The sequence below is a fragment of the Panthera onca genome, chromosome E2 (genome assembly GCF_046562875.1).
Source record: "Panthera onca isolate mPanOnc1 chromosome E2, mPanOnc1 haplotype 2, whole genome shotgun sequence".
In the NCBI taxonomy this organism is placed as follows: domain Eukaryota; kingdom Metazoa; phylum Chordata; class Mammalia; order Carnivora; family Felidae; genus Panthera; species Panthera onca.
The window spans coordinates 8,115,651-8,131,412 of NC_138353.1; the positions used below are offsets into that span (position 1 = coordinate 8,115,651).

The window sequence follows — 15,762 nt, forward strand, 5'->3', positions numbered from 1 at the left end:
ACCCCTGTTGCCCACTACCCACTTTTGTTTTCTTCACAGCGTTTATCACTATCCGAACTCATCTTACTTTTTTACGTATGTATTTGCTCTTTGGGTACCCTCCCTAGATGTAAGCTTCCTGAGGGTGGGCACAACAGTCCTCTCTTCTCCCTCCTGCCTCCCCAAACCCACAACAGTGCCAGCATATTGAAGGCCCTCAAAAAACATTTGATGAGTGACCTCCAGCCTCAGGATGATCGCACAGGCCTACCCCAGAGTGCCCCTCATCTCATGCCTTTCCCCCTTCCACGGCCAACCACTCCTCCGTGCCCAGGTGTCAGCCTGATGCCGCTTCCTCTGGGAATCTCTCCCTCGTCCCCCAGACTAGGTCAGGCGCCCAACTAAATGTCCTTATGGGCTCCCGTGCCCCACAGCATGGTTCCGAGAGGAAGTATATGGTTCATCCTGCAATTATTCAATCCAAGTGTATTTCCCACTCTGGACCATGAATGCCTGGGAGGGCGATGACCGTGTCCATTTCTGGTCACGACTGTATCCCTTGCGATCAACATGACACTTTGCGCACAGTAGCTGCTCGGCGGATGTTTGTTAAATGAATGAACGAAGAAGCAGAAGTCCTGGAGGGCTGTCACCAACATAACTTCCGGTTGCTACCTCTTCTATGCTAGCTATTAAAGGTCACTTAATCAGACAGACACCCCACTGGCTTTGTTGGGGAGGTCGCTTCACACCATTGAGTTGGCTTGGTGAGATGAAGAGAGAGAACCGTGGGGCTGCCACTAGGATCTAAGCCCGGCATTACCCCCACATCCTGGCTAGGAGACCTTGGGCAGGTGACACAGCCTCTCTGACCCTCGAACTTGGCTGGACCTTATCTATTCCATCCCAAACCCCACCCCTCCTGGGTCCCCAGTGCCTCACCCAGCCACCAGGATGCGTGGGATGTCGGCGGCAAAGGCCTCGCCCATCTCCCGGCTGCCCACGTTGGCGATGCAATGCAGGGCCAGGCACATGAAGGTCGGGTTACGGCTGGCCAGGTCATTCTTGATGGCGTTATTGATGAGCCGGATCAGCTCGGAGTTTGAGTTCACCAGAACCGAGATGAACAGGTAACCCTGCGTGAGGGAGGAGGTGGGGGGCTGAGAGCCTTGTGGCTACTTGGTCCTAGACCCCAACCCTCCCATCCTGGGGTCTGTACTCCTAGTTCCCTCCTCCCTCAGACCCAGGAATCCAGACTCCCAGCTCCCTCCTCCCTCAGACCCAGAAGTCCAGGCTCCCAGCCCCTCCCCACCCGGACTCACTATTTGCTTCTCCGTGTACTTGTTGGAGCTGAGCAGGTTCACAGCTTCCATGTGCCCAAAGTCAATGTCATGCCCCAGCAGGAAGATGAACAGCAGTTTACACACATACTTTTTCTTACTGTAGCCGTCCAAGGCTTTGTCCCCTAGGGCCGGAGGAAGGAGGAAAGGGGAGGCAGAATGAGGAAGGATCATGCCTGCAAGTCCCCAGTCCCTTCCTCCCTCAGACCCAGGCCTCCAGCCCCTCTCCCAGCCCTAGGAGTCCAGGCCACCAACCTACCTTTGAACTTAGAGCGGATATTGGCCAGTTCCTTATTGATTCTCTTAATCTCCGCCTCCTTGCTCTTACCTGGGGAGGAGAAGGCAGAGCAGGTGATGAGGGTCGCAGACAGTTGAGCTCCCTGTCCTCATTTTCCTTGGCAAGGCCCCTCCCTGCGGGAAGGGCACACTCTCGCCACCCTGGGGCCTTGGGCCCTGGGGCTGAGGTTAGGCCTGGGCCCCGTCTCTAGCTGGGAGCTTCACGGAGGTGAGAATCATGGCTCAGTGGTCTTTACAACCCGGAGGAGAAGCCTGGCACATAACTTGGGGTGACCCTTGACTTGCTCCCTCCTTCCTCCTCTCACTGTGGCCCCTGAACTGTACTCACCCTGGGAGCCCCTATCTCTACCCACAGCTCTGGTTATGCTTCCACCACCAGCCCCCAGAACTGGCCTGGCAAGAAATATATGATGTATGGATGGATGGATGGATGGATGGATGAATGAATGAATGAATAGTTCGGCTGCCTTCTAACTGTCCCCAAGGACTCTCACCCCTACCCCATCCCCACTGAGCTCAGCATCTCCTGAAAACCTGCTCCTCCCCCAGGTTCCCAACGTCATGAAGGTCCCACTGCGTCCCAGTCACAAGGCCAGACTTGTGGGTGCTGACCTCGTCCACTCCCTTCCTGTCCCTCCATACATCCTGTCGCCCCACAGACCCACTTCCTCCATTTCCCGGCTGCCAACCTCTCCCCAACTTGTCTGCGACATTCCTACTCTTCTGATAAGAGGACTTTCCCTGACCCCAGAGGCTAGGTCCTGTGCTCCCCATGCTCCTCGATGTTCGGGCACCTCCTCTATCAGGGCAAGCCGGCTGGACGGTGACCGGGTCTCTCGGTCACCCTCGCCGCCTGCTGCGTCCCTCCCCACGTCCCCCAGTCCCACTGGAGCCAGACTTCACCATCTTGTCCTCGACAGGCTCACTCGGCTCGTCCAGACAGAAACCCGGATGCGTTAGCATTTCACTCAAGCCGTCGCCACATCCCTTTGGCTTGACCTACAGAACAGTGGGACCCCCGCCACGACCACCGCACCCAGACCCAAATCACTGCAGCGGCCTCCTTCCTGGCCTCCCGGCCTCCTGCTGGGGGGACTCCACCCCATGGCTACCAAGCGCTGTGGCCCTGCCCCGGCCACCCCACCAACGTCACCCCTCACCACCTCACTGTGTGTTCCACCCATGGCCTCCCACGTTCCCTGCTCTCTCAGGGGCCCATCTCTCCCGTTAGCTCCTTGTCAGCTGGGTCTCAGCTCTTGTCACCTCCTCCAAGAGCCCTTCTCTGACCACTTTTTTAAAGACAACGCCTTGGGGCGCCTGGGTGGCCCAGTCGGTTAAGCGGCCAACTCTTGATTTTGGCTCAGGTCATGATCTCACGGCTCGGGACTTCGAGCCCCACTTCGGGCTCTGTGCTGACAACGCGGGGCCTGCTTGGGATTCTCTCTCTCCCTGTCTCTTGAAATAAATAAATACATTGGAAAACAAAAACAAAAACACAAAAAAAACACAGCCAATGCTTTATACTTGTTTCCACCATTAAAAATAAAAGTCTTGGGGCGCCTGGGTGGCTCAGTCGGTTAAGCGTCCGACTTCGGCTCAGGTCATGATCTCATGGTCCGTGAGTTCGAGCCCCACGTCGGGCTCTGTGCTGACGGCTCGGAGCCTGGAGCCTGCTTCGGATTCTGTGTCTCCCTCTCTCTCTGACCCTCCCCTGTTCATGCTCTGTCTCTCTCTGTCTCAAAAATAAATAAACATTAAAAAAAAAGTTTAAAAATAAATAAATAAAAATAAAAATAAATAAAAATAAAAGTCTTCCCTAAGCACATTTCACACCATGTAACTATTTTATTTATATTTACTGTCTAACCTTGGCTCCCACTTCAGATTATGAGCATCGCTTAGCGGGCCCTGAGCTGCGCTGTCCAATACGGGAGCTCCCAGCCGGGCCGCTCTTGAGCACCTGAAATGTGGCTGTTCCGGACTGAGATGGGGTTAAAGTGGCAAAAATACACTGGATCTGGGAGACGGGGGGGGGAAAGAATGTAAAATATTTCATTGAAAATTTAACAATATCGGGGCGCCTGGGTGGTTCGGTCGGTTGGGTGTCCGACTTCGGCTTGGGTCGTGATCTTACAGTTCATGAGTTCGAGCCCTGTGTCGGGCTCTGTGCTGACAGCTCGGAGCCTGGAGCTGCTTCGGATTCTGTGTCTCCCTCTCTCTCTGCCCCTCCCCTGCTCATGTTCTGTCTCTCTCTCTCTCTCTCTCTCTCTCAGAAATAAACATTAAAAAAATTAAAAAATATATTGGGGTGCCTGGGTGGCTCAGTCAACTGAGTGTCCGAATTCGGCTCAGGTCGTGGTCTCGCGGTGTGTGAGTTAGAGTCCCACATTGGGCTCTCTGCTGTCAGCACAGAGCCCAATCTGGATCCTGTCCCCCTCACTTTCTGCCCACCCCATCTCAAAAATAAAAAATTTTTTAAGACAGAGAGAGAGTGCAAGTGGGGGAGGAGTAGAGAAAGGCGGGGAGTGGGGACAAGGGAGAGAAAGAGAGAGAGACACAGAGAGAGAGAGAGAGAGAGTCCCAAGCAGGCTCCACACTGTCAGCACAGAGCCCGACGCGGGGCTCAAACTCACGAACCATGAGATCATGACCTGAGTTTGATCATGATCAAAACCAAGAGTCGGTCGCTCAACCAACTGAGCCACCCAGGCACCCCTCAAAAATACTTAAAACAAAGAAACAAACAAACAAACACCCATGCCAGACATATTGAAATAACAATATTTTGGTGTATCAGATTATGTAAACATATTATTAAAGTTAAATTTGCCAGTTTCTTTCTCCTTTTACAAAAAAACGTGGCTACAGGAAAAGTGGAAACCACACCCGTGGCTCATACTCTATGTCAGCGGGACAGCACTGTTCCAGGGCCTCCTCTGGGCTCCACACTGCCTGTGTCACCTCCAGCAGAGCACATGCTGTGGGTGTCGGGGTCTGCCCCTGTCCCCCAGACCACAGGAGGAGCCCCTCGCGGGCAGGGCCAGGATCTGGGTAGCAACTCTGTGTTCCAAGGGCCTACCAAGTGCCGACCTGAGAAGAGGCATGAAGACAGGAATAAGGGCCTTAAGAAGTGCGTGTTGGGGCGCCTGGGTGGCTCAGTGGGTTAAACGTCTGTTTTCAGCTCGGGTCATGATCTCACGGTTCGTGAGTGCGAGCCCCACGTCGTGCTCTGTGCTGACAGCTCGGAGCCTGGAGCCTGCTTCGGATTCTGTGCCTCCTCTCTGCCCCTCCCCCGCTCCTGCTTGTGCTCTCTCTCTCTGCCCTCAGGAAGGGGATGGAGGGCCTGGGGATGACAGTGGGACAGGGTCTCTGGGACCCAGGCGATGAAGGGTCAGTTCCTCAGTGATGAGCCGGAATTGGCCTGTGTAGCCCCAGAGGCCATCTGATCCTTCATGTAGTAATTACTCGGTTTTTGAGCCCCACGGGCCAGGCCTGAGTGGCGCGGCGACACGGGGCACCCAGGACCCACCCGGACGTTGCACTTGTGATTTGCCTCCAGGGGCTCCCGGCCTGATAGGGCGCAGGCGATCAACGAGCCCTGTCCCCACACCTGAGTGAGATGCGCAGGGACAGAGGCCGCTTGGGGCCCTTGGTGGTGGCTGCCTGGAGGAGGGGACATTTGAGGAGGGCAGTGAAAGGTGAGGAGGGTTCAGGAGCAGTTCACGGGAGAGGAGAACCTGTGTGAGGGTGGTGGCAGGGGGTGGGGGACAGCACCCAGCAAGGGTGCAAGGTGCACGCTCTGTTCTCCTTATTTTTACTTATTTTTATTGTTTTTTGTTTTTTTTTTTTTTTTAGATGGCCACAACTGTTTTAAGTGCTTGCCTTAAAACTATTCTGTAAGGACCAAAAAAAAAAAAAAGTCCTGTTTTATAAATAGACCATATATTACAAACCGCCTGCTTAAACGTCATTGCAGATAGATGGACATTTGAACAGCAATTGAATTTGGGGCTAGAGCATTCTCTGGGCTTTGTTTAAACCTCTATGAAAAGCTTCGAGCCCACCTGGGTGGCTCAGTAGGTTAAGCTGCTGACTCTTGGTTTTGGCTCGGGTCACGCTCTCACGGTACATGAGTTCGGGCCCCCCATCGGGCTCTGTGCTATCAGCACAGAGCCTGCTCGGGATTTTCTCTCATTCTCTCTCTGCCCCTCCCCCCCAACTCGTACTTTTTCTCTCTCTCAAAATAAATGAATAAACTTAAAAAAAAAAAAAAAAGCTTCGAGAAGCAGGCAAAACTAACCTATGGTGTTGGATGACAGAGCCGTGGTCATCCTTGGAGGGGGGTCGGGGCTGGGAGCGTTGACAAGGAGGGTGCCAGGGAACTAAGGATGTTGTTTCTGCATCTGGGGGGCCCGTTCTGTAGCTGTGTTCAGTCAGGAAAAGTTCATCAAGCTTGACACTTATATCTGTGGGCTTTTTTTTTTTACATTTATTTATTTGTGAGAAACAGAGCGAGACAAAGCGTGAGCGGGAGAGGGGCAGAGAGAGGAGACACAGCATCTGAAGCAGGCTCCGGGCTCTGAGCGAGCGGTCAGCACAGAGCCCGACGTGGGGCTCGAACCCACGAACCGCCGTTCATGACCCGAGCTGAAGTCGGACGCCTACCAACCGAGCCACCCAGGGGCCCCTGTGGGCTTTTTTATACATATGCCAGCTCTGTGTATGTACACATGCATATGTAAATTAATAGATTTGCATATTAAATTATAGATAAATAAACATATTTTTGAGATTATTTACTTTGAGAGAGAGAGAGAGAGAGAGAGAGAGAGAGAGAATATGCCTGGGGGAGGGGCAGAGAGAGGGAGAAAGAATCTCAAGCAGGCTCTGTGCTGCCAGCATGGAGCCCAACATGGGGCTCAAACTCACCAAACTGTAAGATCAAGATCTGAGCCAAAATCAAGAGTTGGACACTCGACCGACCGAGCCACCCAGCACCCTAAATATATATTTTTATGGAGAAGAAATCACCTATGCAAAGACCGTATGAAGCATAGAGGGACAACCTAAAAAATATTTACAGAATATATGTACATGCATATATATTTTTTTCTGTAAACACTCTTTAACGGTCGTGGGATAGAGCCCTGCGCTGGGCTCTGCGCTCGGCATGGAGCCTGCTTGGGATTCTCTCTCCCTCCGCCCTTCCCTCCCGCTCACTCACGCATGTGCAGGCTCTGTCTCAAAGAAAGGGGAAAATAAATACATAAATCAATCAAATCAAATCAAATCAAATCAAATCGAATCGAATCTCAGGGCATCTGCGTGGCTCAGTCGGTCAAGCATCCGACTCTTGATTTTGGCTCAGGTCACGATTTCACAGTTCATGGGTTCGAGCTCCATGGCCGGCTCTGTGCTGACAGTGTGGAGCCTACCTGGGATTCTCTCTCTCCCTCTCTCCCTGTCCCTCCCCCACTCTCTCTCTCTCAAAATAAATAAACGTTAAAAAAATTATTTAAAAACCCAAAAACCCAAAAACCCCAAATCTCAATTCAGTTACTGCAACGTACGTTTGGAACAACTCAGGTACTTTGTGAATCTGCTTTTTCGACCCTAAGTTGTACGAACTCTTTTTTTTTTTTTTTTTTATTTTTGGGACAGAGAGAGACAGAGCATGAACGGGGGAGGGGCAGAGAGAGAGGGAGACACAGAATCGGAAACAGGCTCCAGGCTCCGAGCCATCAGCCCAGAGCCTGACGCGGGGCTCGAACTCACGGACCGCGAGATCGTGACCTGGCCGAAGTCGGACGCTTAACCGGCTGCGCCACCCAGGCGCCCCATGTACGAACTCTTAATGCAGAACAAGTATTTCCAGTGAAACTGTGGCCTGGTTGAGAAAGAAACATCAACTGTCTCGTGAACATTTTTTTTAAATATCGATTACGCATTCAAATAATACGCCGGACGTTCTAAGTAAAAGACATTAAACGTCCACTCGTTTTACTTTTTTAACGTGGTTACTGGAAAATGTAAGCTTGCGTACGCGGCTCGCTGGGTCAGATGTGCTCTGTGCTATCAAAGGCATTGCCACCCCGGAGAGGAAATACTCTCCGTGAAGAACCGGCTGCAAAAGAACGCGGCTGCCGAAAGCATCCCTGGGCGGCCGCCAGCCGTGTGAAGGGTGCACACACCGATTTGTCAACCCTCAGCCTCTGGGCAGAATGCAGCACCTGAGGGCAGGGACGTGTGGCTGCTTCACTCCCAGGGGGCACCCCCTGGGTTCACAACAGTCCCCACACGGGAAAGGTGCTGAATGCAGATTGTGGACCAAGAGTACTAGATGGCACACAGAAGTGGGTGAGGCTGGGGCTCAGTGAAGTCCTGTCATCCTCCAGGCCCTACAGACCCACTAGGTCTCTCTCGGACCACAACTCCTGCCCTCCCCGCCAGCCGCGGCCTCCTCTTCCTGTTCCTCCTCCTCCTTGAATTCCTCCTACACCGCGAGCACAGTCCTGCCTCAGGGCCTTTGCACAGGCTGTGCCAAGAACTTCCTCCTCCAGATTTATGCAGGCCTATTTCACCCACCCAATTTGATTCTTTGCTCCAATGTCCTCTTTTCAGCAAGAGACTGTCTGACCAGCTTATATAAGAGCACTATCCCTAACCTTGTCCCCATACCCGTTCTCTGCTTTACTTCCTCCCAACACCCACTGCTACCTGTCTATACACCTGAATACTCTATATTTACTCGTGTACCAATCCGTGCTCCCTTAGAATATGAGCATGAGAATAGGAGAATATATATTCCCATAGAATATGAGAGAGAGGACTTCTGTTTACTGTTGTAGTCCGCTACTTAGAGCAGCGTCTGGTGGCCGGTAAAAATTGATTGGTTCATTCATTCGTTCATTTCCTTATTCATTCAACCAGCAAACATCTCCCAAGGACGCCCGTGGGCCAGGTCCCACAGGGGGCAGAACTGGGGACCCTGGGAAGGATCAGAGCAGGGCCTGTGCTCCAGGGGCTGGGGGAGATGCCACAAATGGAATGGGTCACACCTTGGAGTAGGATGCACCCCAATGGAGGAGCTCAGGGCACTGTGAAACCCAGCACCACTCCCCCTTTTTTTAATCACTCACTCGCAAACTCTCCTCAGGCCTAGTGGTAGCTGGGGCCCTAGAGGGAGGGCAGCCCCAGCCTGGGCCCGGGAAGCTCCCAGGCAGATTAAGTGACTGGGAGGCAGATCCCCGCTCCAGAGAGCACAGGACGAAGCCCTCAGGCCAGGCCCAGCCCGAACCTTTCCCCTTCTTATCAGCAGAATTTGCCCTTCCTTGCCCTCCTTCTCAAAGCCTGCCTTTCATCTCCTTCTAGAGCCTTCCCCCTGAACTCCACTCTGCCCTTCAGATTCTCCAGCAGGATGGCTCAACACTCCTCTCCCTCCTCCACCTGATCGGCTCTGGGCCCTGGCTCATCCACATCCCTCAGGCCTTCGGCTCCCTCACTCCTGCTTGAAACCCTCCCCAGTGTTCTCAGGACAGACACCAACTTGGCCTCTGCCCACCTGCCCAATCAGATCCCATCCCGTCCCTCTGTGCATCAGCCACACAGGCCTTAGCTCAGTCTCGCTTGGGCCCCAGAACCTTTGCACTGTTGTCCCTCTGCCTCCCCAGCTCTTCTCTGCCTCCCTTGGCCTGGCTAACTATGCCACATTGTCTCAGCACTGCAATCAGATAGAGCTTTCATTCTCTCGACATGGTGGCCCTCTCTCTCTCACGGACTTAGGACAGCTACACGTTTTTTCCACTTAAAAAAAAAAAAATTGAGGGGCGCCTGGGTGGCTCAGTCAGTTGGGCGTCTGACTTCGGTTCAGGTCATGATCTCACAGCTGGTGAGTTCGAGCCCCACGTCAGGCTCTGTGCTGACAGCTCAGAGCCTGGAGCCTGCTTTGGATTCCGTTTCCCTCTCTCTCTGCCCTCCCCCCCTCACATTCTGTCTCTGTCTCTTAAAAATAAATAAGCATTAAAAAAGAGTTTTAAAAATTGAGATACAATTCACCCAACCATAAAGTGGGCAAGCCAGTGGTCTCTGGTATATCCACAGTCTTGTGCAACAATCACCAAGATCTATTTCCAGAACGTTTTCATCACCTGGTCTGGACACCTCAGACAAACGAAATCATACATGTGGCCTTCTGTGTCTGGCTTCTGTCACTTAGAATGAGGTTTTCAAGGGGCGCCTGGGTGGCTCAGTCGGTTAAGCATCCAACTTCGTCTCAGGTCATGATCTCGCGGTTCGGGAGTTCGAGCCTTGCATCGAGCTCTGCGCTGGCAGCTCAGAGCCTGGAGCCTGCTTTGGATTCTCTGTCTCCCTCTCTCTGCCCCTCCCCTGCTCACACTCTCTCTCTCAAAAATAAATGAATAAACTTAAAGAAAATAATAAAATAAGTAAATTAAAAAAAAAGAATTTAGAATGAGGTTTTCAAGGTTCATCCATGTGGTAGCGTGCGTCCTTTTTGATGGCTTAGTAATATTCCATGGCACGGGGTACCACATTTTGTATATCCATGCACCTGACAATGGACATTTGGGTTGTCTTGTTTCCGCTCCTGGGCTACGGTGACTAGCCCTACTATGAACATCTATATACATGTGTTTGTGAGAAGGACTGCCACCATTTTCATGCAGTACCTGTCTCCTTCATGGGACTGGGAGATTCACAAGGGACACAGACCAATCTGTCCTACTCACCACTGTGTCCCCAGCGCCCTTGGTAAGGTTTGAAACACACCAGCCATTCAACAGTTACTTGACGAGACGACGAAGGACCAGAGGAATCCCCGATTCTCTAGCCCCAACCCATCTGGCTCAATTCCCTCCACTGCCCCCGAGGCAGAGTCTCCCCCTTCTGGGGTCCTGCAGCGACACCGACCTGTTTTCTCTTTCCTTCCCCACCTCCATCATCCAGTCCCTCTGCAAATCCTCCAAAACGTGTCCCCAGACCAACCACTTGTCACCCTGGGTCAAGCCAACACCATCTCTCACCCGGATGCCGGCAGCAGCCCCTAATCATCTCCCTGCTTCCGCCGCCACCTCGAGTCTCTTCTCTTCACAGAGGCAGAGGAATTATTTTAAAACATCAAGCAGCTCGCATCCCTCCTGCCTCTAAACCTTCCTGCCGCTCTCGTTTCACTCAGAGAAAGGCCAAAGCGCTCTCGGAGGCCCACGAAGCCCTCCACAATCGGTGGCTGCCCTCATCTCCCACCCTCTCCCCCTTCGGCTCTTACCTGAACACACGCTAAGCACGCTGCAACCCCAGGACCTTTGAACACACCATTCCTCTGCCTGGACCCCCCTCTTGCCTCCAAAATCTGCAGGGCTTGTGCCCTCGCTTCACTCAAAAGTCTACTCACGTGCACCTCCAAGCCCCATCTCAATCCCGGCTCCTCCTCCCAGTCACCCTCTGACCTGGAATCATTCACTGTAGTTCTGTGTTTATTCTCCATCTCCCTCACGGCATGGGGGCTCCCAAGCCGGGGACTCTTGCTCACTGTTGGAGCCCAGTCCCAGGCAGTGTCAAAAGGGGGTAACGAAAAATGATCTGTCAAACGAATGAATGAGTGAAGGCAAGGTGCTGTCATCGGCGGGGCTTGCAGACAAAACTGAGCCTTAGAGAGGTTAAATGAGTCGCCGAGGGTCACATCCGTGACCGGCATCAGAGGCCACACACACCTACTCCTAGCACCCTCCCCCACCTAATCCACAACCCCTCCTCACTCACCTCTTTCCGTAACAACTATTAACATCTCTTCTCCACCTGACACCCAACAGCCTCCAGCCCTCTCGTTCACCTCGGACACGCCAGATCCTTTCACACCTCCTCAGTTCTACAGTAATCACAGAGGCCGCTCTTCAGACCCACCGAAGTGACAAAAACAACAGCCAAGACCGCCCAGTGCCTGGAATGTGCAAAAGGCCTCACTCACACACATTATCGCAACCACCTCATCAGGAAGGTGCAATCAGCAGCCCCTGCTGACAGATGAGGAAATCAAGAGGTGAAGTCCCCCGTTCAAGGTCACATGGCCGGGGAGTGACAGCGCTCGAACTCAGACCCGGGTCTGGCTGACCCCAGAGCCCGTGCAGATACAGCCTCGGAAGCTCTTGGCAGCTCTAAACACCAACACCCACTCCCAGGAGTTGGGAGCTGACTTGGCGCCAGGCCTCTCGGCGTCACGACGATCCTTCCTGCTGGTGATCACTGTCCCCATATTGAGGTGGTCAGACAGGAGAGGGTTGTAGATTCAGGAGTGCCCTGCTCCCTGACCCTTGACCTCTCTCTGGAACCAGGCTTCCTCCAACACTTAGCTTTCCAGATCTCCTCCCAGCAAATTCCCAAGGCTCCCTGGGCCCTTCTTTGAGCTCTGGGCTCTCCCGGTTCTGACACATCCTCCAAGCCCCCACTTTATAATGTCCTCTTCTTTCCAGGCCCCCAGCTTCCTGTCTCAGGTTCTCCCAACACCCTCCACCTGCAGCACCTCTCCTCTGTGTTCCTAGATCCCTCTTTTCCCCTTAGTAACCCTTCTAGTCTCCTCACCACTGCCCTCCATGTCTACTAAGCCATCCTCCATCCTGGAGCTCCCCTATCCCTCACCAGGGTCCCACTATGGTCCCCCACCTTCCCATCTCTCCTCCCCAACCCTCTGGGACGTTGTATTACTCTCAGGCCCTCTCTATACACTAGCCAGGAACCTCAGTGACCTACCTAGCCCCTTCCCCTCTATGACACCCCCTCATCCAGGCCCTCAAAGCCCGGCACCATTATGCTTCCTGTGTTTCACGTCCTCCAGGTCCCCTCTGGCCTTCTCCCACTCTATCGCCGCACAGGGGAACCCCCCCCCCCCCCCAACTCGTGCACCTCCTTCTCTTTCTATCGACCTCAGGGATTTCTCTAAGCCCGTAGCTAATAGGTTCCCCAAGCCTTTCTATCATTCCCAGGGAACACCTCTAGGGTCCCCAGCCCTGGGACCTTACTAGCCTCCTCTCCTCTAAGACCCTCCCGGACGCCTCTAGTCACTCCGTGTCGTCACCTCAAGAGGCACTCTATGACACCCTAAGTCTCTCCATTCCCCCCACCCTAAAGTTCCCCCCGGGGCCTCTCTATTCTCCCCCTCTACGACGCAAAGGCTTCTACGCCCGGGCCCCTCTGTAACCCCCGAGTCCCTCAATTCCACGCTCCCCCTCCCTCCAGTGTCCCCTGGCCGCGCTCTCACAGTTCCGGATGTCGGAGATGAACACCGCGAGCCCCCGCATCCCATCGCCCTTGGAGACGGCCGGCATGATGGCGGTGGTGTCGGCTCCAGGCCTGGCCGGGCAGGGCACAGCGCAGCGGGGGCTGGCAGGCGGGGACCGGGAGGAAAGGACCCCAAGCAGCGCCGAAGAGCCTAGCCGGCCGGGGGGGAGGGCGGGCGGGCTGGCTGGCGGGCGGGCTGGCAGGCCGCGGCTCCGCCTCCGGCCCCTCCCCTCGCGCCCGTCGTCCTGAGCTATCAGTCTCCCATTGGCCCGGATTACTGCCGCTCAGACTCGGGCTCACACCTCGCTCCCTCTCTCATTGGCCGCTGGACAAAGGCACGCTGCTACGATTGGCTCGGCGGCCCGCTATTTCCGTTCGCAGGAAGGGGGGGATGAAGAGGCGTTGCCCAAGAGACGGGCGGAGTTCGGTTGCGTGCTATGGGACCTGCCCCTCCGAGCGGCCGGGTCCGATGCTGATTGGATCCGGCGAAGGGAGGGATTGATTAGAAGGAAGGCGGGGGAGTGTGCCTGGGAAGCGGGACTGGCGTTGACTATGTCCAATGAGCAGGTAGATCGCCCACGCAGGCGTCGCGGATTCGCCAGGCCTGTCCTATTCCCGCCCCCGACTGGGCGGCTGTGGGGGCGGGAGAAGTGCGTTGATAGGTAGAGAAGGAAAGTGAATGGGGGTTGTCACTCAGCTGGACTAGGATAGGTGGAGGGCCGCCTGCAATTCCCTGCTGCAGAGAAGTGGTTGGGAGGGGCAAGCAACTGTGAGGTGTTTACTGCGCAAGCGTTCCCGATTCCCTTTCTCCCTCCTCTCTTCCACCCCCGACTCTTTAAATCTTCTTCCAGGAAGTCTTCCCCTCCCCCTCCCTTGTCTAGCGGCCTAGATGTCGAAACCAAATTTCTCAGAACGGGGGAAATACGAATTCAAGTCTAGTCCTGTTAGGCATACGTTAAATCTGACGTCCAGAGAGGTTGAGGGACTTGCCCAAGGTCACACAGCTCAGAAGAGTAGAGCGGGGATTTAAACTATATTTTGTCTTTTAACCACTTTCCCATATACAATGCCTTTTTTTTTTTTTTTTTCCAACCATAATGCCATTCTACACATTGTGAATCTCTCCACCAAACTTGGAGCTCCTCCTGAGCAAGAATGGCATCTAGTACTGAAGACCGCTGGTTCAAAGGAAGGAATAGATGAATCTCCTTAGTTTAGCCCAACCACCACCCCTTGGCACCCAAGCCCCTCTTTGATTGACTTTGATTTTGGGGAAGGACTACAATTCTCTGGGCCATTGAGAAATTTGGGGTAAAGGGAACTGAGAGAGTCCATTTCTGTCACCTCCAGGAACTAAACTCCACAACACTTGTCTAATCTCAGAAGTCTGGTATTCTTGGAATGAGCCTTGAGGGAGTGTCCTGGATCCCGTGAACTTCCACTCTGAACCCCCAGGGGATAGGGACCGGGACAAGAGCTGGCCAGGCTGCAGCGTTTCACAGATTGGTCCATCTGGGTTTCCAGGAATGGGGCTTGGGAAAATCATTCTGGATTCTAGGAGGAAGGACGTGCTGAGCTGTCTTAGTGACCAGGAAAGTCCATTCCCAGTATGGGTTGGGGGTGCTATTTGCCCCTCAAGAACAGAGAGTAGAGGACCAATTAGGGGCGGCGCCTGGGTGGCTCAGTTGGTTAAGCCTCTGACTCTTGGTTAACCCCACATAGGGCTCCATGCTGACAGTGCAGAGCCTGGTTGAGATTCTCTCTCTCCCTCTGCTCCTTCCTTGCTCTCTCTCTCTCTCTCTCTCTCTCTCGCTCTCTCTCAAAAATAAACTTAAAAAACAACCACAATGAACAACTAATAGGAAAGTGAGTTGGAAAAAGTCATTTTTATGGAAAGATACATTAAGCGTTGCAAGGACTGAAGAAGCCCTGAAGGAGTGGGTTAAGCATTGGATTCTTGATTTCGGCTGAGGTCATGACCTCACGACCCATGACCTTCATGGGTTCGAGTCCTGCCTGCCTCCATCTCTGCACCAACAGGGCTGAGCCTGCTTGGAATTCTCTTTCTCCCTTTCTCTGCCCCTCCCCCGCTCTCAAAATAAATGAACAAACTCAAAAAAGAGGAAACACTCTCTCCCGGAGAACATCTTTAAAAATACATCTTCGTGACAGGATTCGAACTTGTCCTCTCTTTGGACAAGAGAAACACGGAGAGTCCCAAGAACAGGAAAAGTGTGTCTAAGTGTGCCTTCCCTGCCTCAACTCTCCACCTCACTTTCACCCAACCACCTTCCACCCTTTGCCCAGGGCCACCTGAGGCCAGATGGAGTTAACTCTGGGCTCAGTATGGGGGGGGAAGAATGTCCTGAAATTAGGTCCTGATATAGATAGGTGGGGGAACTCAGTCCTCCCTCCACACATACCCTACCCTAGAGCCCATGAAGTAACCAAAACTTAATTTTCAAGACTGGCCCTAAAGCAAAGGCATTCTGGATTCTAATAGGGAGTCAGACCGGGAAGGCTGATTTAACTTTCTGGAAAACCTGGGATTGTTTGATCCTGTGTGGGGGCAGTCCTGGACCGCCCCCCCCCCCATCACAGGAACTCATGACCCCTGTTGAATTAGAGCGGTACTTATTAAATAGAAACACAGTGGGAGCCACATATATAATTTTCAACTGACTCGAGCTACATTTTTTAGTTAAAAAAGTGAAATTAATTTTAATAATGTATTGGGGGCGCCTGGGTGGCTCAGTTGGTTAAGTGTCCGACTTCGGCTCAGGTCATGATCTCGCGGTTCGTGAGTTCGAGACCCGCGTCAGGCTCTGTGCTGATGGCTCAGAGCCTGGAGCCTGTT

At 53.4% G+C, this 15,762-nt stretch overlaps 1 protein-coding gene across 3 annotated transcripts in view; it reads right to left on the bottom strand.

The window, feature by feature from the left end:
* The window catches only part of AP2A1 (adaptor related protein complex 2 subunit alpha 1), a 30,872-nt gene extending 17,775 nt beyond the window's left edge, over positions 1–13,097 (bottom strand). For all 3 annotated transcript variants that reach the window (XM_078439474.2, XM_078439473.2, XM_078439472.2), the window contains exons 1-4: positions 12,886–13,097; positions 1,579–1,647; positions 1,302–1,444; positions 922–1,115 (exon numbers count right to left, since the gene is read on the bottom strand). In XM_078439474.2, the coding sequence (XP_078295600.1) occupies positions 922–1,115; positions 1,302–1,444; positions 1,579–1,647; positions 12,886–12,952 (473 nt within the window). In that variant the 5' untranslated portion in view covers positions 12,953–13,097. The remainder of the gene's footprint in view (positions 1–921; positions 1,116–1,301; positions 1,445–1,578; positions 1,648–12,885) is intronic.
* Positions 13,098–15,762: the final 2,665 nt, after the last annotated feature.